The 25,917-nt window shown below is 39.7% G+C and overlaps 1 protein-coding gene across 1 annotated transcript in view; it reads left to right on the top strand.

Moving 5' to 3' along the window:
• fstl4 (follistatin-like 4) overlaps positions 1 to 25,917 on the top strand; it is a 189,705-nt gene that overhangs the window by 137,418 nt on the left and 26,370 nt on the right. Inside the window, exons 7-8 of the mRNA XM_030100616.1 lie at positions 13,521 to 13,687; positions 18,696 to 18,816. Of these exons, the coding sequence (XP_029956476.1) occupies positions 13,521 to 13,687; positions 18,696 to 18,816 (288 nt within the window). The remainder of the gene's footprint in view (positions 1 to 13,520; positions 13,688 to 18,695; positions 18,817 to 25,917) is intronic.

The raw sequence follows: 25,917 nt of genomic DNA, 5'->3' as shown, positions 1-25,917 counted from the left end.
GATTCATGTTGTACGGTGTGTCGGAGCCTTTAGACGTCACGCACTGATATCCTGTTCAAGGTATACATTTTTTTTTGTTGTTGTTTTATCTGGCATCAGCAGGGCAGGGTTCCAGCCCCAGGCAACCCGAGGCGGCATGAGTCTATTATAGAAAAAATACAAATAGATGTATGTCTTCAAGTTTAGCGGCACAGTGCAACAGTGGTGAACACTTTCAGCGAACAGTGCAGGTTTCAATCAAGCGTAGTGTTTAATTTGCTTATTTAAATTTAGATTGATAGTGTCTGAGTGGTTGTTTGTCTCTTTAGTGACTTTCTGACTCTTTGATTCTGCCTTTCATCCAGCATTAGCTGAAACAGACAGAAGCTGCACCCAAAAGCAGCCTGGCTGTAGTAAATAAAAAAACAAAAACGAATTAAAGGAAACAAAGTCTTCTAACACATTAAAAAAGCACCACATGGACTATTGCATTTTGATGTGATTTTGCGTTGTTTTATTGCAAAGTGACAGTCAGCAGAGTTTATTAACATGACAGTCAGGATGTGCCACAGATTTGTCCCTCTGATAAAGACGCTGGTCACTCGAGTTTTATGGGAAGTTTCCAGTTTGGGGATCAGTTGTCTCTGTCAGCTCACTTCCAGGCTGCCCACATAGCTCAATCATAAAGCATGCAGGACTGTGGCCGGAAACTTCCACCGTTACTCCTGAAACTCCTGTCATGGTTGAAGGATCCATAATAATTTAAAAATGCAGTGTACGTGTGGTGTAGACAACGTTTTTTCTGCCGTATATTATTACACGGTACTGTAGAGGCAAAGAGAGGGAGATTACTCCAGGGGAAAATGTGGAGCAATTAATCAACTTCATCAACTCATCAGGAGCTTTTTAAAGTCCCAGTTATTAGTCATAATGGATCCACGATACAGTGGCTCTTTAGTACACTTTTCTGCTAATTAATCAGCCCACAATTTACCAGGGTGTAAACGATGAAAAGCTTTTTTTTTTGTATACCAGTCAGTGAATATTGTGTGTTTTGTTTGATGCCAGAAAGTTTTGAGCAATAGGTTATTAAAGGTCAAACGCATACGTGCATGAAGAGTATTGGCATGAGAACGGTTTAGCCAATAAGTCTACAATAAATCTCATCAGAAAATGTGAAAAAAATGATTTAATGTCCCCAAAAAATAATCCTGCTCTGAGGTGGAAATGCTTGTGTTTTTAAATTGGCCAGCCACTGTTTAGTGGTCCCTAAGTTACAAGGACAAGACACTGTTTAAGTTTTAATGAAGGCTTCTGTAATGAGATCATTAGTGTTATTAAAATTGCAGGCACTGACGTAGAGATACATAAAAACCATAATGACAAAAGTTCACAAAGACATTAGTGTTGCTTGTAATTATTTTGTGGAAAACCTGTAAGTGTGTTGTTACTGTTGTAGAATAAAATCACCCTGATTTCTAGAATTTAGAAATGTACAAAAAGTAAATAAATAAACCTGTGATAGCCAGCAACGCCAGCTGTGTTCATCCACAAATGATTAGTCATACTTCTAATACATGTTATATGATTAAAAAAGAAACAAAACACTTCAAGCCAAGACATTTTCTCGTTCCTCCTGCTTTTCTGGTTTTTATTTGCAAAGCTTTTGACACTCTTTCTCAATTTTTTTTTTGAATAGCTGCTTAAGATGCATACAACACTGACTTTACATACATTAGTCAGACTGTAAAGTAGATTTGTGATATATCTGTTATTTTTACTGAAAGCTACCAAGACTGTGCCACTTTTTAGGTAAACTGGTCTGTCAAAACAAATCAGTGAAGAGTGGTCCTTGTTGGTAATGTATTTGCATTAAAAAAAAAAATCTTTATTCTAATTTATTCATATACAGTTATTTTTTTAAGAAAAACCTATCGCACTTTAAATTCATAACGTTAGTGACATAAAGGTGTAACACCATGCCCAAGTCTGTTAAAGTGATGAGTAATCTCAGCATTTCTCCCCCTCCATGTGCAGTACAGTCTGTCTTACTAGTACTAAAACCCAATGAGTCAACAATCAACACCACATCATGCTTGTTCATCACTTTATTCATAGAATGTCCTGCTTCTCCAAAGTGAACAGCTTATTGAAAGCGCTGGATTCTGATTTGAGAACAGCTTGAATTCTGTGCCAGTAATCCACTCGGCATCGCAAGTCTAGTTTCCATATCATAGAAAGAGGCGGCTTAATAATCTTAAAAAAAGATCTTGAAGCATGTAAAGCAATCTAATACCAGATAAGTGTTCTGAATTTGTCATGCTGTTAAACAGCTTAAACTGAATGAAAAGGATAAGAAGCTGCACCCTCTTTAGGCTGCATTTTCTCTTTCTACATCACACATTAAACACTGACCTCTCGTCTTCTCTCTGAGGTAAAAGAAAAAAGCATATGCAGAACCTTTCTAATTTGTACTGTAGGGAAATCCAATTTTAAATACAGTACCTAATGTTGTGCTCTCACCACTTTAGCCATTGAACTCAGGAGTCCATTGACCTCTTTAACCTTGGACTAGTTTCTCTGGAACGCAGCCCACTTCAGCACTCCATGGACATTTCACCCCTCTGGTTCTAAGCAGAACATGGTTGCTTGGAAATCTGCATAAAGTGGAAACAATCCAATATGCACGTTCGCAGACATTCAGTCGGGGTTTCCATGCATGCACCCAGACACAAGCGCACAAGTTCTGGGGCCATCTCATTGTGCATTCTGTCTCTGTCGAGGTGGACCCTCGGGTCAGGTCAAGCTGTGGCTCCAGCAGTGCAGAGTTCTGCTGCAGGCCACTAATCTCTCTTACCCTCCTCCTCCGCGAGGCTAAAGGGCTTTAAAACGAGAAAGACCACTTAGCCGGCCCTGTCAGAAAAATGCCTTTGCAGTTTACAGTAGGAGGCATTGCTGGTGGGAGAGAGCGAGGTGGGTAAAGGCTCTTTCTTTCCATAAAGATGAAAGATTACCCAGATTGTCAGAGATCTTATGCTGCTATCAGATGAGGGTATAGCTTTAATGAATTGGGTCTCATCCGGCCAAATGAAGTATGGGAGATTAGCGGCAGACTGTCAGCTTGTTTCCATTAAGCCTTCCGGAGTAGGATGGCTTTTTTTTGGCCTCTGAGACTTAAAATGTCTTCCGTTTTATCAAGTGAAAGCATGTAAAGATAAGATTTTTGTCCAAAGCTGGGTCTTTGACTTAATCGTTTTAACAGTTCTCAGTTCCGTCTTATTTTCTTCTTCAAACCATGTGAATCACGAACTGCAAAGTTTTACAAGAACTTTGAGCTTTGCCCTTTCAAGCCTATCAAAAAACGTTGTGAGTACATCAAATCTTTGCTTACAATAATGATATTAATTAGGTGCTTTATTGTGTAAAAAACTTCTGACCATTGATTGATTACATCTCCAAAGCACATAGCCAGGAGTTCACATAGTTTGTCATCATATTGATTGCTTTTATTTCCTTCATTTAAAATGACAAAAATTTGAGAATTTGAGAACAGATTTAAACATTCTGAAGGTGTTTCTTTCTTTCTCTCTCTCTTTCTTTCTTTCTTTCTTTCTTTCTTTCTTTCTTTCTTTCTTTCATTCTTTCTTTAAGGACATGTTTGTTCGCAACACTTTTGAGAGAAAACAGCATCTTAAAAATACTTGACATGTTAGAGGCTCTCATTCATCTCAGTCAGTGCTATTTGAAAATGCCAGAGGGTTGGCGATATCTGTGACCTTCAGCAGTCACACCAGAAGAAATATTGGAAAAGCTGTGGAGAAATAACTTGGGAATGTGACAAGCTAAAAGCCAATATTAGTTCTTAACTGTAATAGCGTGTGGACAACTCACAGGCTTGACATTAAAGAAAGTTTTCAGCCAAGGTTAGTGGCTGTGTTTGAATGACGGTCAAGAGGAACCCGCCGTTAAATGTGCCACAAAAACAAAGCAGGTGTTTGAGTCGAACATGTCTGCGAAGCCTCCGGGCAGACCATCAGCCGGCTCTCTTCTGCCCGTTGAGACTAAATGCCCCGCTGAGGAGAGTTCTGCCCCGTCATTACCAAACCGATGGCACTTCATTACGGAGCCTCATCTTCTGCATTTCAGGGTTTTGCCCCGCTTGCGCTCAGGTGCCGAGTGACACCCACCTTGGAAATGGGCTCTGCTGTTAGCAGCATGTTCTTGCAAAATTGGTCATTAAATATTGCAGAGGAGACAATTGTTCCATTTAAATGGCCGGGGAAACACGCTGCTCCAGGAGGGCTGTGGTGGAAATGTTGAGTTATATATACTCGTGACAACAGCAGTGTTATTTTCAGTGCTTATCCTTTTTTTTTTTTTTTTCCAGCTTCAGCTTCAGCATGACTCTCAAGTGCAGAGGAAGTGTCTTGTTATTTTTCTATAAAGGTGTTTTCCTTTCACTTGACTTTTTAAATATTACTTTTTTTTTTTTGAAAATACAGAAGAGCAATATATTGTTCTGCAGTATATTTAATGCATAAAAATGCCTGCGGCTGTTTATCTTTAGGGTTTTCTATGTTTTTTTGCATTTCAATTCATCATGGCCTCTCTGTGATCTTATTTTTATTTTAATTTTATGGTAAAGTAACACATGTGGCGCCTAACTGACAGAAAACCCCAGTCCTGCTGCTGTGAAGTACCCTCAACCTTGTTTTTTTTTATTTATTTATTTATTTTTTTTTTAATGCCCCCCAGCAGCAGAAGGAGAACAGGCAAAGCCGTATCTCCTGCCAAACTGCTGCTCCTGGTTTATTAATATAGCTTGGAACATATTGCATTGAAATACTCCTTCCTGCCCACATTTCTGCGATACACTTCTTCGCTCGCTTCCCTTTGTGATCCTAACAAGGCTTGCTGGATGCCTAGTTAAAGGGTCCTGCTGGAAAAGACGCGCTGCTGCGGGTTTGCAGCCGAGCTGAGAGGCAGCCGGGCAAAGAAGCGCTTTAAGTGGAATGACAGGGAAGAGAGTGAGGCAAATTAGAAAGAAAAAGAATATAAAAAAAAAAAAAAAAAACGTGAGATAGACGGGAAGACTGACAGGCAGGCGGGAAAGTCACCGAGATATCAAGAGGGTGAGAGGCTCTGCAAAGGACAAAAGCGAAGAGAAGAGAACAGCCGAGGATTCAAACATGGCATCACAGAGGAAATGAGACGGTGGGTGGAAGAGAGAAAGAGGCGGAGGCGATGGAGAGGAAGGGTAGCATTGAAGAAGCAATGAGGAGTGGCGGCGGAGGATTCCTCTGTACCTGTAGAGGAGATTAAGGGTCTGCATCCAGTGTGATTAATGAGCTGGCCACTGATTGCTCATCCTCGCTCTCGCTCCCTCCCATGAATAATCACCACGCCAGCACTCTCAAAGAGAAAGCATGATTTTCTATGTGTGCGTGTGTGTGAGAGTGAGAGAGGGAGAGCGAGAGAGAAGTGCTTGTGTGTACATAAAAGATGCAGAGAAGGGAAGAGTATGAGAGACAGTAAATGAGCGGCACAATATGTGAAAGAGATGTGATATACAGAGTTTGCACAGGATTACCTGACTGAGCGTGCACGGTTATTGATCGACTCAGAGCCCGGGTGTGCGTGTACAGTTTGTAATAGAGTGCGATATTAATTCCACACATCAGGGTGTTGGAAACATGGATGATATATTTACTAATAGCCGCAGCCCACCTGCAGAGAGCAGCGCTCACGCCGAATGCACGGCGACAGACCAGGATCATTTGTACACACTGCGAGCTCCCGGCGGGAGTCCTGTCTCCCCACATGCACTGGACTAAACCGCCGCTGTCATTAATTTCACAATACATTATTACACAGATTTAGGTAGTGCTCCCTTTATCATATGCTGTATCAGGATGCACTGGGGGGAAAAAATGGCCTTTTGAACCAATTTTAAAAAAAATCAAAAGGTTCTTTTTTTTTTTCTCAAACTGCACTACTTCATTGGTTTAAGGCAGACATTTGTTTCAATGTTAACATGAAACGTGAAGTTTACATTACATCCAAGAACTTGGAAGAAAACTGATTTAAATTCTTGTATTTTGCTAACTTTTTTTTTTTCTTTTTGGTAGGCTACTATCAGCTGATTTTTTTTTTTTTTTTTTTTTCATTTTTACGGTTGCATAGCAACAATCAATGGAATAAAATCCACTTTGTTGCCTGGTGGAAATGTCACTTTGACTGAGGGCTAACCTTATTGCTTTAAATCCTACAAGTGTTCTTCTTCTCTTCCTCAGCCTTGTCCGATTTGCAGGATCGTGTAGGAGGTGTGAAGGCACTCCCTCCAGCAGCTGCTTTTCAACTCTGTGATGAGCTCAATGATTAATGCCTGAATTTTAATTTACCCAACGAGGATCTTTTTTTCATGAGGGTCAAATATGAATAGTGGAGTGTGGCGTGCATGTATTTGCATACAAGACACATGGAGGGAGGCGGATGCGCCTGTCACGTGATTGACACACCACCCCCCAACTAAGGCTTACAAACCATGACTGAGAGAAATACAGAAAGCGCCTTATTTTTCGACTGAAGGGTGTCTGAAGTGTCACGGCCGAAGGCAATGAGGACTTCATTCAGAGAGTGAGGGCTCTCGCTTCCCTGTGTTTGTCCTCTCAGTTTTCAGTGAGTATCATCAGAGGGATTCTCGCATAAATTGACAAACTAAGTCAGAGAAAGAGGAAGTGAACTGGGAATGTTTTTACATTCATGACACTGCGACCCCATACAGATCAAATGTGAAAGAGGATGGATGGATGAGATATGTATATTTTATTTTCCAAATTAACCTCAGACATGTGTTTGGGGTTAAGCGGTGACTGTGATTAGGCTGTTGGTTTGTGATCGTCTTTCACTCTGTTTGCCTTGATACAGACGTAAGCCACCATCTCCTGGGATCAACTCCCTGCTCCCCACGTCCCTGAGTTAGATAAAGTGCTACAGAAGATGGATGAAGAGAATTTACATCACAATTACTCTTCATGTTATAAAACGGTCAAGAAGGAGATTAATCTCAGGTGTGCAGTTATAGCACACGGGGCTTCAGTATGTCATGCTGGCATTCATGCGTTTTTACCATGAAACTTTTCTCCTTCCTCATTGCGCTTCTTTCCCGTCTTCATTCAGGGCGTTATCTGTCTTACTCTCTAAAAAAAAGTCATCCTTTTCTGCTCTGTGGCTTGATGTCTTACTCCCCGCTCGTGAGGAGCTGGTCTCATACAAGTGGAAAGGGACAACTCTGTGAGCTGCAGTCTTGAGCTCGCCACATTAGCTATTCCCTGCGAGATCCTCTACGTGCCCCGCATCAAATTTGTCTCTCTGCCTGACTCACACAAATTTCTACTCCCTCTTGTGAGCTCTATGTTCTGCTACTCCATATCTCAGCAAGCCTTCCCGTCTTTCACTTGCTTGTCCATTTCTTACACACTTAGATTCTCTTTCGCATTTAAACTCACTTCCTTTCTTTTTTTTTTTTTGCTTAATTTTTTTCCTCTCCTCTATTCATCGTTTCCCACCCGCTATTCATGTTGTACTTTACCCCCCTCCCTCACCCCAGAGCTGGATACAGAAACCTCCCTGTTGGCCCTGTCAGCCTATCCATAGCGTGGTTAGCGGGGCTGATCGATCAGTGGAGCTCCTGAAATCCCCAGAGAGTCAATTACTAACTCACACATTGGAGCTATTTTGGGAGACAGGAGGGGGAAAGTGTAGGAATCATTAACCAGCTAATGTCATGACAACCTTCCCCGGCCAGAGCAGGCACTGCCTGTGGATATGCAATTTGTCTGGGTCATCCGAGAACAGGACAGAACACGGGAGGGCATTGGAAGATTTATTTATTTATTTTTTTATTTTTTTAACAGTGCGACAATAATTTTCGTGGCTCAGGTACACACAGGTGTAGCTAATAGGGCCAAGATCAAACGCTATTTTGTGTACCACTCAAAATCTGTTTTTGGGAGGAAGTATTAAAACTGGCCTTCATGATAATATCAGTCCTGACTTTGATTTATTTATTTATTTTATTTAATTTGGTGAAGTTATTTTCCAGATCTAGTTCAGCCTCGATGCGGCACTTTGCTCAGGTTCACCTATTTAAAGGAAAAGATAGTTATCGTCTCATAAACATGTTTATTACCTTCAGGGTCAGAGGAAAGGTAAATATTTGTCTCCTTCAGCTAAAATGTCATGTTGTGATAAAAGTACAAATGAACCCTGGAATAAAAAAATAAATAAAATAACCTCTCTAGCACGGGTGGCATCACTCCAGTTAACTGTTAATTTCTGTCACTATATTCATAAACATGTTTGCTTTTACCTGGATGAATCCATAACACATTGAAAAGATGTTTCCTTTGTATATACTGTAAATGTATTTTCATTTGCAAACACTGTAACAAGGATAGAATACGAAGAGATGTGACAGAGATCAGAATTTAAACTTTTTATTAAGTGTAATTTTAATTTGAATGTAAAGTAAACCATTGCACAGACTACAAAAACATGTATAAAATCACAAAATTCACAAAAAAAAAAAAAAAAAAAAGCTGCTGCTGTCTGGCTTCCCCTCTGTGCTCTTGTATACTGTGCATGAGTTGCCTGTGTGAGTATAATAGAGGTGCAGATGAATGTTTATAGCAATTGCACTGACACATTTATGGTTTCTAAACCAGCTGGACATACCGTAACAAAGGATAGACTCAGCAGTAGCTCCATAAAAGACATGCATAAATCCATGCAGATGCCCAGAAGTCACAGGATAAGATCTTGAACACATTTTTGCAGGGGTGCTTAAATCTAGGTAGGTCAGTCAGTAGGTAGCTCATCAAGTTTGGGATTGTTTACCGTAACGGTCCTCTCTGTCAGCCATGGAGTCAGTTCAGAGGTCAGAATAATTCAGTTTTATACTTTACCTGAATGCGGCTCGTTTAAGTGGAATGAAACGTGTGGAAAAACGGCCACCGTTAACGCCCAGCAGCTGCTCTTCGATTATCACAAGTGTGTGATGAAGCTGCTTCTTATGAGTTGCTGAAAGGTTTTGGGGATGAGAAGCTGAGATGCTCATTAAAGGTGGCCGACTGGAGTTTTCTAAATTGGATTACTTCTCGAAAATACTTAAAATGCCCCTTAATATCTCTCCTTGGCCCATTTCCTTTAAGAAAAAATTACATCAACAGCAATCATTAACTTCTTTAATTAATATTACATGCCTAGTTTTTTTGTTGCATAAAAAAGAAGTCATTCTTCTCCGTCTTCTGTGCCTCTTGTAGCTGTAATATCACCAGGTTGAGCCAGGATGGCCCCGGGATTAATTTCATAGTGCCAGGATTAATTTCACAACTGGTCCATCTTTCACAGAGGTAGGTTTTTTTTCCCTGTTTTTTTTTTTTTACTGACTTTAAAAGTGAGGACTAAATCATCAATTCTCTTTTAGAAAGTTTAGACTGACCTCTCAGGACGACCTGCCTGAACTGTCTGAACACAGCATCAGGTTTCGGATTAGTGGAGTATTTTGTATTACATGTAAGACAGCGGTGTAAAAGTCCCACATTATTTTTTTTTTTTTTTTCCCCACCGCTGTCAGTGCATCTTCGTGATGGGGAGAAAGAAAGACATTTATCTTCAAACCACAAATAAACATGATGTCAAACTCGCCCGTCTATAATTCAGTCAGTCCTCCAAAAAACTACAAGTAGTTATACAAAAGTTTCACTAAGTGTCATAACTTTAAATATGTGGAAACCACTAAGAAATGAATGTTCTGGTTTTGGAAAATGTTACAAAATATATTATGAATTCATAGGTCAATTTAAAATAAATCAAAAGATATTACAGAATATGATTAAGTTTTGAAACCTGAGGAAATGCTGCCAGTTTTTTGTTCTCTGATGGTGGAGAGACATGAAATAGTTCATTTATCAACAACTGTGAAAACCGAAACTAGAATAACAAAGTGAGCCAGCAAATCTTAATGTAGTGAACAAAATGTACACACAGTAAAGACAGTGCAGTAACTGTCACCGCTCGTCCCCACCATGATAGTAGCCAGAAAATAGTGAAGAAGACAACATCTTCAGCTTGATTTTACCTGATGAAAAGTTTTGAAGTTATAAAACCTCAGGTTTTCAGCATGCCATATGTATATTTTGCCATAATAAAGCCAATCGGTTTCTCACAGCGTGTGCTCATTTCTAAAACTGTTAGGATGAAATGTTTCAAACCAGATCAAGAAAATAGTTTTGCTGCATCTCTCTCACACACAAACACACAGCAGTGTGTTTAATCTTCATGTGGAGCAATTTGAGGTTCAGAGTCCAGCTCAAGGACACTTCAGCATAAAGAACAAAGAGAGGTGAGATTTATCTTGCAATTGAAAGACTTTACAGTCACAGCCACCATAATTTCTGTGCAGTTTTTTTTTTTTTTTATTCACCCTTTTTTGTCACACAAATACGCATTTTAAAAGGCCATTGTGTTCTTTCCAAGCTTGTAAATAACAATGTCATTGTTTGCTTGCTGAGTAATTATTGACTGCGGATCATTAAGATCCAGCTTCACTTGTTCACAATGAAATAATCAGTTGTGTTAGAGGCCCGTCTGACAGAATTACCTGCCACTTAAAGACTCGGGGAGCCACACCGGTTTTGTTTCCATGCACAAAGTTGAATTCATTGCGAGTGTGGCCTAGTTGAAATTCATCATAGCGCCCGAGAGTACCTCTTGAAGCCATGTCAGATCAATGCCCTTCATCCTTCATCTGTCCACATGGCACTCAAAGCCTGTTCTGCCACCCAAATTACTGATCTGCTGAATAATAACTTTGTTGGACCTGGCAGTGTACTGTACCTCAGGCATTCTGAAATATCACTGACAGACCGAGCTGTCAGGCTAGATACATCTATCACCTGGAGAGCTACGTGAAACCGACAGCTAATACCCTGGGGTCTTTTAAAATGGCGTTTGTCAAAGTCTGAATCCCGACAAGAAGTTTCCCGCAAACATTTCAAAGTCCGTTAGCCAACTACTTGAAGTGTGTTTGGAGGGTGATGTATTATCTCATGTCGATGTTGAAGAGTGTTGTCATGCTGGACTGATCAGACTTATCGTCACAAGCTGCAGCTCTTTGATTTCAGCATCCCGATCTTGTTCTTCATGTAGTTCTGTGATGATTCTATAAGTTTTGACAGATCGCACCGTCAGCACTAAAGCCAGGAGGATTTTTCAAAAAGTTTTGTCAGTGCAAATATGCTGGGAGTAAACAGTGAGAGACACACATAAAGTTGTTTCTTTTTTTTTCTTGGTAAAGTAGCTCCTTAACACTGAGTTCCTCTTTAATGTTTAAGCTGCTTTGCTGGAAGAAATGAACAGAGAGCTTCAGATGCTTGTGTCATATTTTTAAACCAAATGAGAATTAAGTTTAATTAAAATTAATATTTAACTGGAGCTGCACTTTTTTCATCCTTCCAGAAACCACCGCAGGTTTGCACGGGTACAGCAGATATGAGCAGATATGAGCAGATTTATGAATGATTGCCATGTGGGTGGCAGCAGCTAAAGTGGTTGAGTGGGTAGGCTTCCAAGCTGAAGGTCAAAGGTTCAAGTCGCCGTCTCTACATGTCCAGGTGCTAAAGAGTCCTTGCAAAGGACATTCAACCGATGTAGCTCCCGGTGGTGGGCGAGCACCTCGCCGTCACCACGGCTTGTGGGTGAATGCGACAGACTGTGAGCCTGCTGTGTTGGGTGCCGTGCAAGTGAGGTATTTACCAGCTGACACTCATATGATATAGAAAAAGCAGTATTTCGTGTTTTTGGAGATAGCGATTCTGTAACTAGCTTTGATTTTGCCCAAAGATAGGCGTTCACTTAAAGTTAATCTACAATGTCATGATTGAAACTGTTTCTGTTCGGCATTGTTTTATTAAAAAAAAAGTTTGTTGAAAAGTGAGTAGGAGCAGGTTTTACCCACCATTTCAGCAGTGGGAGTACCATTTGCTTGATTCACACTCCATATTGGTTCGTGATGAAAATGCGCCATGTTCTTCTTCCAACTTCCTGTGAACAGAAAACGGCACAACGAGGTTTCAGTACTTTTTTGTTACAGGATTTTGTTGAATTAGTACAGCGTCCAGATTAATCATGATGCAGATTCTCTATTTGAACTTTTTTATCAAGTCAGTGTGTACTGCGACTATTTTGATTTTAGCCATAGGTGGATATGATGTGAGGAGTTCCTGAATTCAGATTTTCCAGTGACAAGGGGTGGCTCAGTTGGTCATGTGGGGCATCTTCCAAACCCTCGGTTACTCTTTTGTTAGACTGTCTTTTTCCCTGTAAAATGATGAATGAAGACGTTTTTAGTGTTTTTGCACCGATACTATTCATGATGGTGTTTTCACTTTCAGTGTCTCAATACTGGAAGGTCATGCAGCAAGGACAGTTAATGTTATCAGTGCTGTCAATGCCCTGTGTTTGTGTGTGTGCATGTATGCGTGTGTGTGTGTGTGTGTGTGTGTATCCATGTGTGTGCGTAAATTGCTTGGTTGGCTCCATTTAGATTTCTATCAGGTGTCCGTGTCACTATATTTACTGAACCGAGCGCCCGGACGGTATCGACATGGGGCTGCCCACTGACGTATGTCCTGTCAGGGATATCGTGCCTGGACTGAACAGTTTTACTCCATCTCTCCATCTCTGGTATACCTGTTCCAATTTTTACACCTGGACAATAACAAAGTCTTATCTTTTGAATAGCAGTGAATGTGCACGGAGAAAATGGATGGAGACAAGGGGGAGAGAGAGAGAGATATAGATGTTGATGTAAAGCAATAAAGGTCATGAGATGGATTTAATAGCCAGAGTTCCTGTTATATGCTGCAATATATGATGTCGCTCCATTGTAAAACACAGGTTTAAATGTCTAGTTAAACCTCTGGATGCATTATATGTTTAAACTGATGGTATGAATTGGTATTTTTTTTTGCATGTGACAAAGTTTTCTGACTCTCACTGAGACTGAGACGCTGTATATTTTGTGCCTGACCGCACAGCCTGGCGACGGATAATATTTATGGCGCCGAAGGGAACCGGTGAAGAATAATTCTTAATTTTCCGTAAAGGTGAATTGAAGTGGACGGCCATTTCAATGAACATAAATTTCTCCTTAATGAGAAGAATGATATTTGGCTAGCTGCGCGTCCTCTGACACGTGCTCTTTTTTCCACGCCGGGTATCCTTCACTCCCGGACAGCTGTTTATCCTCCCCGCTCCACCAGTAATGAGATGGATGCTTAGAAATGCATTAAGCCCAGCTACAGTTCCACTACATCAGCACACTCGTTCAGATTTGTGATTTTCTCCAGCGCGTTTTAATCTCTCTTCCTTTTTACGTCTCCTAATTTTTCCAGCGATCCATTCTCCTCTCCATTGTCTCTATCCGTTCCCTTTCTGCCCAACGCTAATCATTTCCTTTCATGCTCTCGTTCTAACAGAGGTTGTCCAGCTGAGCCTGGCGGAGGACCAGCGAATCAGCATTTCCACGGTGACGGTGGGCCTCAGCGCCGTCCTGACGTGTGCCATCCAGGGAACGCTTCGCCCACCAATCATCTGGAAGAGGAACGGCATCATATTAAACTTCCTGGACTTGGAAGATATCAACGTGAGCGCGCTGCTTGGCTGTTTGCGCTTGTTTTTGCTGAAGCCGAGGGCACAGAACGCGGTGCCAAGCATGCCTCGATGAATAACTTATGTTTTATTCTCGCCGGCTGATATGGCTTTAAATATGAAAAACAAAAACAAACACTTTATAGCGTCTTATTACAACATAATATTGTGCAATATGATTTTATCATGGACACAGAGCCAACATGCCCCATTCAGTGGGATTAAAGTTTTAATAGAAGCTTTTTTTACTGCAGGGGAATGAAGAAACTCACAACTTTATAGACAACATGACAGATTCAAACTACTATTGTGGTTTTCAGTATTACATGTGCATTTATTAATTAACAATTATTTTTTAGGGGGAAATCTTTGACTCCTTTTATATTTAGCAGCTTTTTTTCCCTAACAACAATTTCCAAACAGCTATAAAATAGTTATTTTAATCTAGTCAAACATTTTCACAGATTTGTTTTGTTTGTTTTTTTCCAGGTTTTATTTTAGGTTAAAAGGGTTGTGAGATAATAATGTAACAGATAATGCAAATTGCTATAACAGAACTGTTTAATCATTTCAAAGTGGCCGTAATCACGCAAAATATCAGGCGTAGTTATGAGTCATCATCACGAGTGTAAAGTGATTGTTTTATTGAGAAAAAACCCATAAAAAAATGAGTGCACTCTCATGACCTCAGGGCGTGCGTACACATTTGTTTTCAAAATATGTTTCCTAATAGCCTCCAGTGGACCGCCTGATTAATATTTGATAAACATGAACAGCAAGAGGGCACAGTTGGGGGGGCTTTTCACTTTTCACATTGATTGGAATAAAAAGGAAAATCTATTAACACGTCTTTCTTTTTTTTTTTTCTTCTTCTTTTTTTTAATTTGAAAATCACATTGCACCCATGAAAGTGTTAAGAGTTCTGGGAGTTTTCTCACTTAATTTTGAAACACCATCATCATTTTTCATTTTTGTATTTTCACTCAGCTTGATGTAACAATGAAATCTCTGTGTGTGATGACAGTCAGACCTTTTTGGTTTAAAACAAAACTTTTTTTTTTTTCTCTTCACTTTAAAAGAACAAAAAAACAGCAAGAAGTTTCTCAACAAAAAAAGAAAGAGAGAGAGAAAGAGAGACAGTGATACTGAGGCACCTTTCATTAGAGCAGGATTACTCACTTGCTCAGTGCTTAATGAACTATGCAGCCACACTCCTGTTTAGACGCATCTGCACAGGTGACAGCGCGCTGCTGGCCTTGCTTTATCCACCATCCGATCACAGCTCTAATTGCATGTTAATGAGCGGCCTTGTTGGTCTGCTGTGATGATGAGCCGATAAACAATGTCGAGTGTTGAGGTGGGGACCGGAGGAGAGGTGGCGGCGGCACAGGTCCCTCAAGCTCTTGACCGTGCATAATGAATTTCCACGGCGATCTGAACGGTCGGAGGGGAGAGCAGGGCTTTTGTTTTTGTTTCAGTGACATCAATGCTAAAAATACTCACGATAGATATCCTCAGAACTTAGCTTTCAGTGAAATATTGAGCTGTATTTGTCTGCAGTGGGTACCAGTGCCAGAGAGAATGGGATAAATTGCATATTTAAAGCTAAATGCCCAAGTTTTTCTGACCATTTAGACAATTATGGCAGTTTGGACAGCTGAAAAAATACACTTTATGTGACTCTGTGGTTAAATGTTTGATGAATGAGCTCATAATAAATTAAAATGTAGTCCTAATCATAGATCTGTTAATTTTTATCTTTAGTAAGCTACATATCATACAGCAGTTGTATTAGGTCCTCATGAAGAAACCACATCAGTGACTTTATGAAAACCAATTGTTTGATTTTCTTGTGGTTGAAGAGTGGAGCTGCATCGATGTAACAGAAAGAGGAGGGTGTCAGACTCAAAGGATGAACTGCTTTCCACCTCTCGGGTCCTTTTTTCTTTTGTCTCGCGAATCATTTTCTACAAGTTGCCTCAGAAGACAGTGGGCCAAAGAGGAGACAGGGTGAGACGGGGGAGGCGACATTACTCTCCTGTCACGGTGCTCTCAGTGCACCTTTTTCTCCCTCTGTTGAACTGCGCTGAATGGAAACAGGATTGTTTTCCAAAGTTTCATCTGACATTGATTGAAATCTTCCTGCACTCTGGCACATAACCTCCAAACCCGAGAACTGAGCCTCCATTACAATCAGTCTCGTTTGTCAACTCGCTCCGCGTCTGGTCTTTGTTCCCCTCCTGTGTTCCTCCATCCACCTCCCACCCCGTCTGTTTTTCTTCTGTTTCATTTTACACTGAACCACTAAAGTAGGCATTTTAGACTTCAAGTCGGGCTGTGCTCTTAAAAAAAAAAAAAAAAAAAAAGTGTACACAGAGGTTTACCCTTAAAGGTTCATAAGGGTGTCGCCAGTTTGATTGCACAGCTCAGTAACAAATGCAACAGGCGCGATCCCGCTCTCATATCCAACAGGTGCTCGTAATGTAACAGACAGAGACCTGAAACCGATTCATTCAGAAATGAAATGAATAATGTATATTTCTTTTTGTTGAAAACAATCATCGCACAGCTCCTTATCGTCTGCATGCACAGTGCACACACTGGGTGCACGTATAATGACTGTGCTCTTGAGTGTGTGCAAGCAGATATTTACTGCATCAGGACCATTATGTGTAATATGAAAAGGCAATGATGATTACTTTTGGAGAATAGGTCAAAGAAGATGGTGATTTAGTTTTGCATCTGAAAAGCAAAAACTTCAATGAGTGATTTAGATTTCATGCATAATTCTTCAGCTGCTCTTTCCAATACAAAAGCATGTAATTTCGCCTCGAATAATAATAAAAGCCTGTAATTTTCGCCTATGAGCTTTTTTGCAGACTGCATATCATCAGGACATTTCACAAACTGAAAGATTAACAGTTAATGCCATTATGTTACGAGGAGCCTTGCAGGCCAAGGCTCCCTTTTACTTTTATATGTTCTCACTCACTAATAATACGAGATAGTCAGACACAAAGAGCCCAGCGAGCAGACTGAAATGCAACTTTGAGATATTGGTCTGCTTCCAAAAAGAATACTAAAAAAAAAAAAAAAGAAAGAAATAAAGACTTTTGATCAAAATAAGTATGTTCTCATAATTAATTATTTTTTAGAATATCATTTTTTACTTAATTTAACGAGAGGTGAAAAGTGTCCATTTGCACCAAATTCACAAACAGAAAATAACAGAATAACCCAGATGAAGCATGACTTCTTTTGAATCACTCCTTCTATAGCTTTTGATCATCTTCTGGGAAGCAGCTATCAAACCTTTCCAGATTTGCAGTGAGATTAAATGTAGATCTGCATAAGACTGCATCATGAAAAGCAAGTGTTTCAAACATAAGGCACATGGGCCAAAATCAGCCTGCAATATGCTCTGATCTGGCCCCCCAAGCCACCAAAAAAGATTTTATGACTTTGGGTTGAGGTTGTTGTTGTTGTTGTTGTTGTTGTTGTTGTTGTTGTTGTTTTTGTTTATAGATATATTTCACTGTACTTTCCACTGGAGGTTATAATTAACATTAATTTTATTTTGAGATTGTAGTCATTTTCTCATAGTAAAGACATTTTCATCATGGAGACTGTGTGCCACAACAAAGTCCAAAATTGCAGTTTAAATATAAAGTTTATTATGGCATTATTTTACCCGTTTGGCTGACTCAAGGGGAAATTGGACCGTTTGTGGCCTCTGAACTGAAATGTGTTTGACATCTGTGATGAACAGAAGTTCAAATGAACTGGAGCAGGTGGAACGCGGTATCGTCTAGTTAGAGTACAATATTGTATTTAGCCTTCTGTGTGGAGAACAGTAATATATCGTAAATACATTGTTTTACTTCTTCACAATTTGAGTAGATGCACAAGATCCCATTCAGCCAGTGATCCCAGATATTTAATATCTTCTACTGGGAAACGCAAATCAATCTGAGGGTATCGCACATGTTTCCAGTGCATAAGTGTTTGAGGACATGATCATATTGTCCTTCTTCCTCATTTCTAAAGACATCTGAGGAGCCCATGAGTTTAAATCTTCCTGACTAATGATTCAACTCATAATTTTTTAGCAAACTGCTGCCCCAGATGTCTCCTTTTTTATTTTTTAGTTCTGATTTGAAGCTAAAAATATATATCAGATTTAAAGCCACTAGATATATTACAGCTATCTTTTTCTAGCTCAGCTTGCTTCTTCACTTTTAATTGTCCTCTCTGGTGTGCTTGCATTCCTCACCTTAATTGTAAATTCTGAACTTTAAAGACTTCTTAAGCTCCCCAGCCTGTCTTACGAGAAAATCAGTTCACATTTTTCCCTGTCACAAAGCAACCCCCCCGACAGGTCGCATTAATTTCCCGAGTCCTAAAAAAAAACCCCAAAAGCAGTCATTTGTGGTTTCCATGTCAAGATGGAGCAACATCAGTACATCTGCTCTGCCACTTGGTGGGACAGCAAACTATTTAATGCCTTAATCCGCCCTAAGCTGTGGCTGGAACCCCCTGGTGACTGCCGCACGCTGCACCAACAACAACCAGCTCCATTCATCAACCTAATGGGCTTTATATTTTTAACCCTTGCCATTTATCAGGCTGAGGCAGTGTGATGAGGGGAGAAAGGAGGATCAAATTCCCCAACGCCTGCTCCGGCTCAACAGGGAAACCGTTGATTCATGGCCGCTCTTCCTTCTCACATCACTCTTGTGCTCTCCTGTCTTTTCCCATAACACCCTGCTGTTGCGTGCTTCCTCCCTCCCCTCTTTCGGAGCATCCGTGTGTATTCTATCCAGCTAAATTCATCCCTCCACTCGCTCCCTGTGGATGTTTTCTGCAGCCCATTCCTCACCACCATTTCCTCTCCTGCACCTCCTGTTCTTCCTTTCACAACCTCACTTTTTCTGCTCTTTTACTTTCCTCGTCTCTTCTCACTGAACTTAATCTTCCTCCTCCATCTCTTCCACGTATTCTAGGACTTTGGGGATGATGGCTCCCTGTACATCACCAAGGTGACCACCATCCACATGGGGAACTACAGCTGCCATGCGTACGGCTATGAAGATCTCTATCAGACACATGTGCTGCAGGTGAATGGTCAGTAGTGGCTCATTTCTTACTTAAAGTGGTGGGACAGTTTTTTTTTTTTCTCTTTTTTTTTGGCGATGCCGTCCACTGGTTCCCTCATGGGTTTTGTTTTTCTTATTGAGCGTTGTGTTTATAGTGGAGAGAAAGCCCGGTGATAAGCCTCATAAAGACTCAGCAACAATAAGTCCAGATAATGGAACTAAACCTCTGGCTTTTTAGTTAAAGAGCAGTTTTAGAGGCGGCGAAGCAAACCTACTATTAAAACTTGTGTAAAATGAACGTGGGGAAAATATATCTCTGCAAGCCAGGCGTTTAGATTCGCACATAAAGGTGCAAATGTTGAATGGCGTGAACATGCAGTAATACAGTGATTCTCCAAACACAGGTATTTACAACAAAATACTAATGCAAAAAAAAAAAAAAAAATCTACAATAAATGATGCGTCGCTGAAGAGTTTTAAAGAAAAGCTGAAGCAGTATCACCATCAATCAAACTAGACAGGGAAACTGAAACTGATTGTCAGAGTTGTGGTTGTAGTTTTCAATCCAGCAAAACTAGTATGGCTTCATTAAAATATTGGTCTGTGTATTGATAAATGAATATATGTTGATCAAATTTTAACTGTGTCATTTTAACCCTGATTTGTATCTTTTATCCCCCGCTAACTTAGATTGGCCGACCCTTTTGCAAAATATTTGTACAAATACATATTTACAGAGCATCAGAAAAGCCTGTTTGAGTAAAGAAAAGTCAGTCACTCAAGAACAAGATGGGCCATTGTTTTTTTACCAAGAAGCACCATGTAAACTACAACGGCTATCGTGGACTTAACCTCATATTTAATTTAACTCTGTTCAATGTTTACATATTCATTTAAAAAGAAAAAAAAACAGTTGAATATTACATGGTTTTGATTACCGTAGTTACTGTTCAGCCTTCACATCTGTCAGTTGTCTTTCATTCTCTTTAATAAAAAAACTCTTCTTCTCCCAAACATACAGCATGAACCAGGAAACAAATGTACAGCGAGAGAATTCAAAGGAACCATCTTTAATTTAAATGCAAAGCAGTGGCATTGCATTCAACTATACACAAAGTTCCGTTTGATTTATTATTTCTCATTAACCGGGGCCAGTCAGAGACAACCGGAAGGAAACAGAAGTGAGCAGAGAAGACCGATGCATGCTCAGAGAGACATGCAAACTGGGCTTCAGATAAAAAGCATGAGGAAAAAAGGTATTAACAATAAGTTATCTTGCAAATATGTATGAATTGACGCTTAAAAATAAAGAACAAATTAAAGAGCACACACGTTTCACAACATAAATGACTTGAAACATTGCAGGTGTAGCCTAAAAGCCAATTTATGATCGATAAAGCTTCACAGTTGAAAACACATCACAGTTTAAAAACTCTACCACTGCTTCCTCACAACCTTGGACATTTAGTATATTTGTGTTATATTACTTGAGTAATTACTTAAATATCAACATCGCAACAAATTGATGGAGTCACGTGGGGGATACCTGGAAGATGGCAGCACACTAGATCTGCTCCCGACCCTTGTCGATTAATGTAAGTAATTAACGACAGCAACTCTCCGCAATTATTACTCGGAACCCCAAATAAGCAGCGCTTTCATCCAGCCACGGAGAAGATCAGAACTGCGAGAATGAATCAACCCAAACGATGTGTGCAGACTCGTCTGAAAAATACAGCCCCCGGGAATGCTAACCCTGCCAGCCCTGAAGCTAGCCCGAAAAGCGGCATGGAAGACCTCATGGCTGAAGTTATGAAGCTTGGGACAACTTTGAATCAAGTAGCGAGTGATGTGGCCATAATACGGGCAGACACTACAGAGCTCAAGAACTCAGTAAGTGTGCTTCAAACGCGAATGGAAGAAGTCGAAACTCGCATTTCCAACGTGGAAGATAATGCTGCTAGCGTGGCTAACGATAATAAGCGGCTCAACGAGAGAGTGGAACAATTATGGAAGAGAGTGGATGATTATGAAAACCAAAGCAGAAGAAATAATGTCAGGTTGGTTGGACTGAAAGAAGGTAAAGAAGCGGGGAGCAATATGAATGATTATGTCAGGAAGATACTACGAGATGGTTTTAAACTGGATGGAGACGAATACGAGATTGAAAGGAGCCACAGGAGCGGGGCACCGCGACAGGATGACGATCAAGCACCACGTGTCGTTCTGGTGAAGTTTCTGCGTTACACAGCTCGACAGAAAGTTCTTGCAGCTGCAAAGAAAACAAAAGGGTTGAAATGGGAAGGCTGCACTCTCTCGATGTTCGAAGATCTGACCAAGGAGCGCTCTGATCTGCGGAGGCAGTTCTCCCCCATTATGAAGACTTTGTGGCAGCACCAGGTGAAGCACACACTCGCACATCCAGCGAACCTGAGATTCACATGGAAGGGGAAGAGATGGAGCTTCACGGATCCAAAAAAGGCCGAACGCTTTGTCCATGATAACATTACGACCGCGGAACAAGAGGACTAATGCGCACTTTGGAGAGTGGAACTTTATTCTGAAGGTGACGGAGGGGACGGGGATCAGCTGGGAGCTGCCAGAACCAGGCGGCGGGAGGATGCCGCCCACAGGATCCACACGGACCGAAATCAGCAGGGAGGCTGCTTACACTGTCAGGTTCCTTTTTGAGACAGTGTTTTTTGAGTTGGGGTTATTTTTCTTTTTGTTCACTGGTTTTTTTAATGTTGCAGGATTTGTAATAAGTTTATGTTTAAACACTTATTATTGCAGAGGCATGGCATTGATTTATGACACTGAAATATGGAAAAGTATGGTTTTACTTTCAATGAGAGGCAAATATTTCTACAAGCCTTATGGGTAGTCGGTACATCAATATTGTTTCATGGAACATTAATGGTTGCAGTACCCCTGCTAAAAGGCGAAAGATACTTACATATCTTAAATCTAAGGATACAGATGTTGCTTTCATACAAGAAACTCATTTTAAAAATGAAGATGAGGCTTTGAAATTAAAACGTGACTGGGTGGGAAAGGTATTTCATAATTCTGTATCCAGTAAGAGTTGTGGAGTTGCTATTCTAATTAACAAAAGGCTAAATTTTATACTTTCAAAACAATCAAAGGATCATGATGGACGCACCCTGTGCCTGGAGGCAAAAATTAATGGAGTAAAAGTTGCATTATGTAATATTTACGCCCCAAATAAAGAAAGCTCAGTTTTTATTCATAAAGTTAACAAGATGCTGGGAGGCTTGGATGGCCAAATTATCCTAGGAGGAGATTTCAATCAGGTGATGGATGATTATTTAGACCGCACTAAGAATAGACCGGGTGCAACCCCCAGAGATAGAACTGCCATACATAGCTTACAGGAAGATTTGGGTTTAATTGATATCTGGAGGTTTGTTAATCCACGGGAAAAGGGGTATTCATTTTATTCTCACTCTCACAAAACTTACTCACGAATAGACTTTTTTCTAATTTCTAATTCATTGGTTGATAGGGTTATAGACAGTAATATAGGGGTTATAGCAATAACAGATCACGCACTGGTGGAGCTACATTTAGATTTGAATGCTGATAAAAACAAAGCTGGAAGATGGAGAATGAACACAAGTTTACTACAAGATGAGCAATTTGCCAAAAAACTGGGAGAAGATATCTGCATGTTTTTAGAGTTAAATATTGGTTCAACAGAGAGACTGGTTTCAGTGTGGGATGCTCTTAAAGCATTTGTTAGAGGAAAATTTATTTCTCACAGTTCATGGAAAAAAAAGGAAAACCTCAGAAAGTTACAATCTTTAGAAAAGGAAATAACTGACTTAGAAAAAATCCTGGCAGAACGGTTTGAGGAGGAACAATTTCGTAAAATTTGTCAATTAAAATTTGATTTACATGAAATTTACAACAAAAAAACAGAATATGCATTATTTAGGCTTAAAACTATTTACTATGAAAATGGAGAGAAGACTGGACGATTATTAGCGAGACAGTTAAAGTCACAGGATGCAAATAATACAATTTCGACAATTAGAGAAAATGAAGACTTACTTACATCACCTATTGACATTAACAGGGTTTTTAAAAGCTTTTATGAGGAACTATATACATCTTCAAATACAACTAATGAGGAGGATTTTGCCTTTTTTTTTGAAAAGATTACACTGCCACAGGTTCCTCAGACGGAAAAAGATAACTTGGATATCCCCATATCAAATATAGAAGTAAAAACCGCTATTATGGATATGAGGTCTGGGAAGTCACCAGGTGTGGACGGCTTTCCAGCTGAATTCTATAAGAAATATCTGGATGTGCTTTGCCCAGTGCTTACAAAGGTTTTGCAGGAAGCATTTGAGTATGGATCGTTACCAGACAGCTTTAATGAAGCCATCATATCCCTAATACCAAAAAAAGATAAAGATTTAACAGACCCTGCTAACTACAGACCTATAAGTCTAATCAATGTTGATTGTAAAATATTATCAAAAGTATTAGCTCTGAGATTAGAAAAAGTTTTGCCAAAAATCATACACAAAGATCAAGTAGGTTTCATAAAAAATAGAACATCAACTGATAACATGAGGAGATTATTACATCTACTATGGATGAATAAATCTAACCCACAACCTGTTGTTGCCTTATCCCTTGATGCCCAGAAAGCTTTTGATCGGGTGGAGTGGGCCTTTTTATTTGAAACACTGTCAAGATTTGGGTTTGGCGCTAATTTCTGCAGATGGATAGGAATCTTATATTCAAATCCGAAAGCTGCTGTTTTCACCAATAGGATGATATCTCAGTTTTTTAACATATCCAGATCGACACGTCAGGGGTGCAGTCTTAGTCCTTTATTGTTCACAATATTTCTTGAACCTCTTGCTGTGACGATAAGGGAGGAGCCCGGAATTCGAGGAGTTACTGCAGGAGGGAGAGAACATAAACTTTTTCTTTATGCGGACGACATTCTGATACTGTGTCAGGACCCAGCTAACTCTGTAACACAATTACTGGAAACTATTAAAACATATTCTAAAGTTTCAGGATACTGTATTAACTGGCATAAGTCAGAGGCCATGCCAGTCTCCCAGACCTGCTCCCCTCATCTACTCAATGCGTTTAAATTCAAATGGCTCCCAAAAGACATGAAATATTTAGGAATAGAACTAAATTCGGATATAGAAAAGATTATTACAACTAATATGGAAAAATTATTAAATAAAATTAAGGGTAATTTGGAGAAATGGGGCATATTAAATTTAACGTTATGGGGGAAAATAAATACAATTAAAATGGTTATTGCCCCACAAATTAACTATCTCATTGGAATGATCCCCCTATGCATCCCTCCACAACTGCTACTTAGATATAACAACATGATAAAATGCTTCCTTTGGGGTGGAAAGAAACCCAGAATTTGTTTAGATAAACTCTATCAACCAAAGAAATATGGGGGGTTGTCTTTGCCAAACATCTCTTATTATAGCAATTCTTTTGAAATGGCAAAACTCATGAAACACTGGAGTGGAACGAACACGGATTTGGACTGGATTCTGATTGAACAGGAGCTCACATTCCCTTTCAAACCCACAGAGACTCTCTCACAAATGATTAAACAAAAGGACAACAATATGATGAACCCAATTTTAACCCACTCAAGGAAAATATGGCAGGGCATACATAAAATTTGTAGAATCTCACATAACACCCAGAAATCGGCTTCTATTTGGCATAACTCTAAAATAAAAATAGGTAAACAAACCATTTACTGGGCCCAGTGGTTGAAAAAAGGTATTAGAACATTAGACGATTTGTATGAGGAGGGTAATTTTGTCTCTTATCAAACATTAGTCAATAAATTTAAACTGGAAGGAAGGGCCCATTTTTGGAAATATCTACAGCTCAGACATTGCATTAAAGGTAAGATCTTTATAAATAACGATGCTAATATAGTTGAACAATTCTTAAAATTACCACCAACATCTCAAACAGCCTCCAAGTGGTACGAGTTATGTCCCTGGAAGACCAGCAGAAGGTGTGATTCTTTAAAGATGATATGGGAGAAAGATCTAGATTGTACTTTGGATGAAGAAACTTGGAAGGGGATTCTTTCCAGCACTGAAATATATATTAGAGAAGCTAGGAGCAAATTTATTCAATATAAAATTATACATAGATATTACTACACTCCGACTAGACTTAATAAAATGAAATTAATTGACGATGACCTGTGCTGGAAATGTAAGGGAGACCGTGGCACATATTTACATGCTATGTGGAAATGTCCTTGGGTTTTTCCTCTGTGGGAAAATGTATTGGAGTTTGTAGGGAATTGGCTTGAATGTATACTCCCAACGTCACCAAGGCTTTGCCTCCTCGGGGACAGAACAATAGTACCAGATTTAAATAAATTCAAATACCAAATATTGAAATCCGGTCTATTGACCTGTGCTCGTCTGATCCTGACGTGCTGGAAGGAACCCCGAACTCCTACAATGGAAATGTGGAAAGCTCAAATGATGGAAATGGCTACTTATGAAAAAATGCTGATGAGACTGAATGGTGGGAATGAGGCTGCTAATGAAGAATGGGAGAGTTTTAGAGATTTTGTGTATGTAAGGAGCTGAAAAGTGAATATTATTGTGAATACAAGCATATGAAGAATGTGCCACATCTGCTAAACACCCATTATATGTTAAACCCTCTCAATTTTTCATTAGAAACTTTGTGATGGACATTGCCTGCTAAAAAACCTGCCTTTATAGGTTAGTTATTTAATTCTGGGGTTTTTTTTTTTTTGTTTGTTTGTTTGTTTGTTGTTTTTTTTTTTTTTTTTTGTTATTGTTGAATGTTCCTGTTCTTGTTGAAAAAATGAAAAATTCAATAAAAAATGTGAATTATAAAAAAAAAAAAAAACATCGCAACAAATTAATAGAATGAATACTGGGGGAAACTGACCTCATGGTGTTCGTCAATAATGTGGATATTACTGTTCAGAAAACAGCGCGACTTCACTGTTCTACATTCCTTAAAACAACACACCACTGTATGCAAATTGTGCAACAGTGTCTGGCCTCATATCACAACACATTTTAATACTGATGTATTGCAG

The sequence above is a fragment of the Salarias fasciatus genome, chromosome 10 (genome assembly GCF_902148845.1).
Source record: "Salarias fasciatus chromosome 10, fSalaFa1.1, whole genome shotgun sequence".
Taxonomy (NCBI): domain Eukaryota; kingdom Metazoa; phylum Chordata; class Actinopteri; order Blenniiformes; family Blenniidae; genus Salarias; species Salarias fasciatus.
This window is presented reverse-complemented; position numbering and strand designations above follow the sequence as displayed.